The sequence below is a fragment of the Colobus angolensis genome, unplaced genomic scaffold, assembly GCF_000951035.1.
Source record: "Colobus angolensis palliatus isolate OR3802 unplaced genomic scaffold, Cang.pa_1.0 Scaffold148, whole genome shotgun sequence".
Lineage (NCBI taxonomy): Eukaryota > Metazoa > Chordata > Mammalia > Primates > Cercopithecidae > Colobus > Colobus angolensis.
The window spans coordinates 5861847-5863843 of NW_012114577.1; the positions used below are offsets into that span (position 1 = coordinate 5861847).

Consider the following 1997-nt stretch of genomic DNA (forward strand, 5'->3'; position numbering starts at 1 on the left):
GTGTAAAAAAAAAAAAAAATCATGCTTAGAGGAAGGGAACCAATATTTACAAAGCACCTATTAAATGTGAAGCATTTTACATATCTCATTGAATCGAGATCACACAACTGCACTCCAGCCTGGGCAACAGAGCCAGACTCCCTCTCAAAAAAAAAAAAAAAAAAAAAGAAAAAAGAAAAAGCATGCTTAGATGTGCCTTTTGTTCAGTTATTTTTATTTGTATAAATGTATGGATTACAAGTACGGTTGTCTGGACTTTTAGGGTATCCATCACCCAAATAATGAACGTTGTGCCCATTAAGTAATTTCTCATCATCCACCTGCTCCTGCCCCCTCACCCTTCTGAGTCTTGTCTATTATTCTCCTCTCTATGTCCATGTGTACACATGGTTTAGTACCCACTTATAAGTGAGGAATGTGATATTTGACTTTATGTACCTGACTTGTTTCACTTAAGAGAGCAACCCCCAGTTCCATCCATGTTGCTGCAAAAGACATGATTTCATTGTTTTTTATGGATGAATAGTATATAGCCTAAACTTAACAGTATATAGCTTAAACTTTCTCAGGACAATGTATAAACAAGTGGGTTTTTCTTTCAAGTGAGATTCTCTTTTTCCTTAGTGGAAGATGTCCAGGTGTCTTGTTACAGAATTTTGACTAGCTTGTATGCTTTGGGAACCAGCAAGAGTATTTATGTGGAGAGGTAAGAATTTTTAAAGTTTAATTTTGTATTAATTACTGCTTCAAGTTTTATAACTATTTATTTCAAGAATCTTCATTTAATAACCTGTTTCCTTATAAACTAAACCGGATTGACCTTTGAAATTCCTTGGAAGTAATTAGATAATCTTTAAACAAAATAAGAATTGATATAATAGAGGACAACGGAGTTATAAAAAGAAAGTAAAACACTAATGGTAAAGACTATACTTAACATGAAGTTTCAACTTAGAGTGTTTGAGTCTTATGAAAGCACCTGCTAGTACAGTTTCTCATTATATATCAGAAATTCAAAGTAAATATGAAAATGAGCAGTTATTAAACTTAGTTTTATTTTCTCATGTTTTCAAGTTTCAGGACGGAGTGGTTTGCAGTGTTAAATGATGTGAATAGGTAACATAAGAAAAGGTATCCCCAGTAAATTTAAAATAAAGAGATCACTGGTAACGTTAGTAAGAAATTTCTGTGAACCAGAGAAGAAAAACAGGGAAGTTTTTTTAAAAGGCCAGAATAAATAAAAGCATTTTCTGATAGAAGATTTAATTATGAATAGATATAAGGTCTCCCCAAATTAATTTGTAATTATAATACAATTTAAAACAGAAATTTGCTTTTTATCCAACTTCACAAAATCATTCAAAAGTTTATTTCAAAGAATAAACCCATGAGACTAGCCAATAGAATTTGCAGGGGAATAAAAGAGTAATGAACAGGTACTCATTTGGCCTACCAAATATTAAAACCTGGAAAACTACAATAATTAAAATAGGATGATAGTTGTACATGAAAATAGAAAATTAGATCAATGGAGAAACATAATTGAGTTTACTCTGAACATTTTAGATTTTTTACTTTCATTTTAAGTAAACTCAATTTTCATATTATTTTATGGTTATGAATGATATTAAGGAAGTATAATTTATTGATATGTGACTTTATTTTTGACATGTTGGCTATTTTCTGTTTTTCACTAATATATATATAAAGCTAGATCTATGTTCATAGATTCCACTGTATTTTTATACTTATTTCCCTTAGCTATATTCTCAGAATTTGGAATTGTAGGTTAAAGGGTATGCCTATATTACAGGATTACGGTACTCATTTCAGTATGTTTTCAGAAAATGGATTCCATTTACATTCTCAAGTTTTAGAAGTGAATGCTAATTTCCTTACTTGTTCCTTATTCAGATTATCTTTTTTTTCTTTTTCGTGCTTGTGTATGTGATAATTAAAATATAGGATTCCTATTTATATTTTCTTTTTTTTTTTTT

The 1997-nt window shown here is 30.1% G+C and overlaps 1 protein-coding gene across 1 annotated transcript in view; it reads left to right on the plus strand.

Moving 5' to 3' along the window:
- The window catches only part of RYR2 (ryanodine receptor 2 (cardiac)), a 592347-nt gene that overhangs the window by 456271 nt on the left and 134079 nt on the right, over positions 1–1997 (plus strand). The window contains exon 68 of the mRNA XM_011935762.1: positions 625–706. Within this exon, the coding sequence (XP_011791152.1) occupies positions 625–706 (82 nt within the window). The remainder of the gene's footprint in view (positions 1–624; positions 707–1997) is intronic.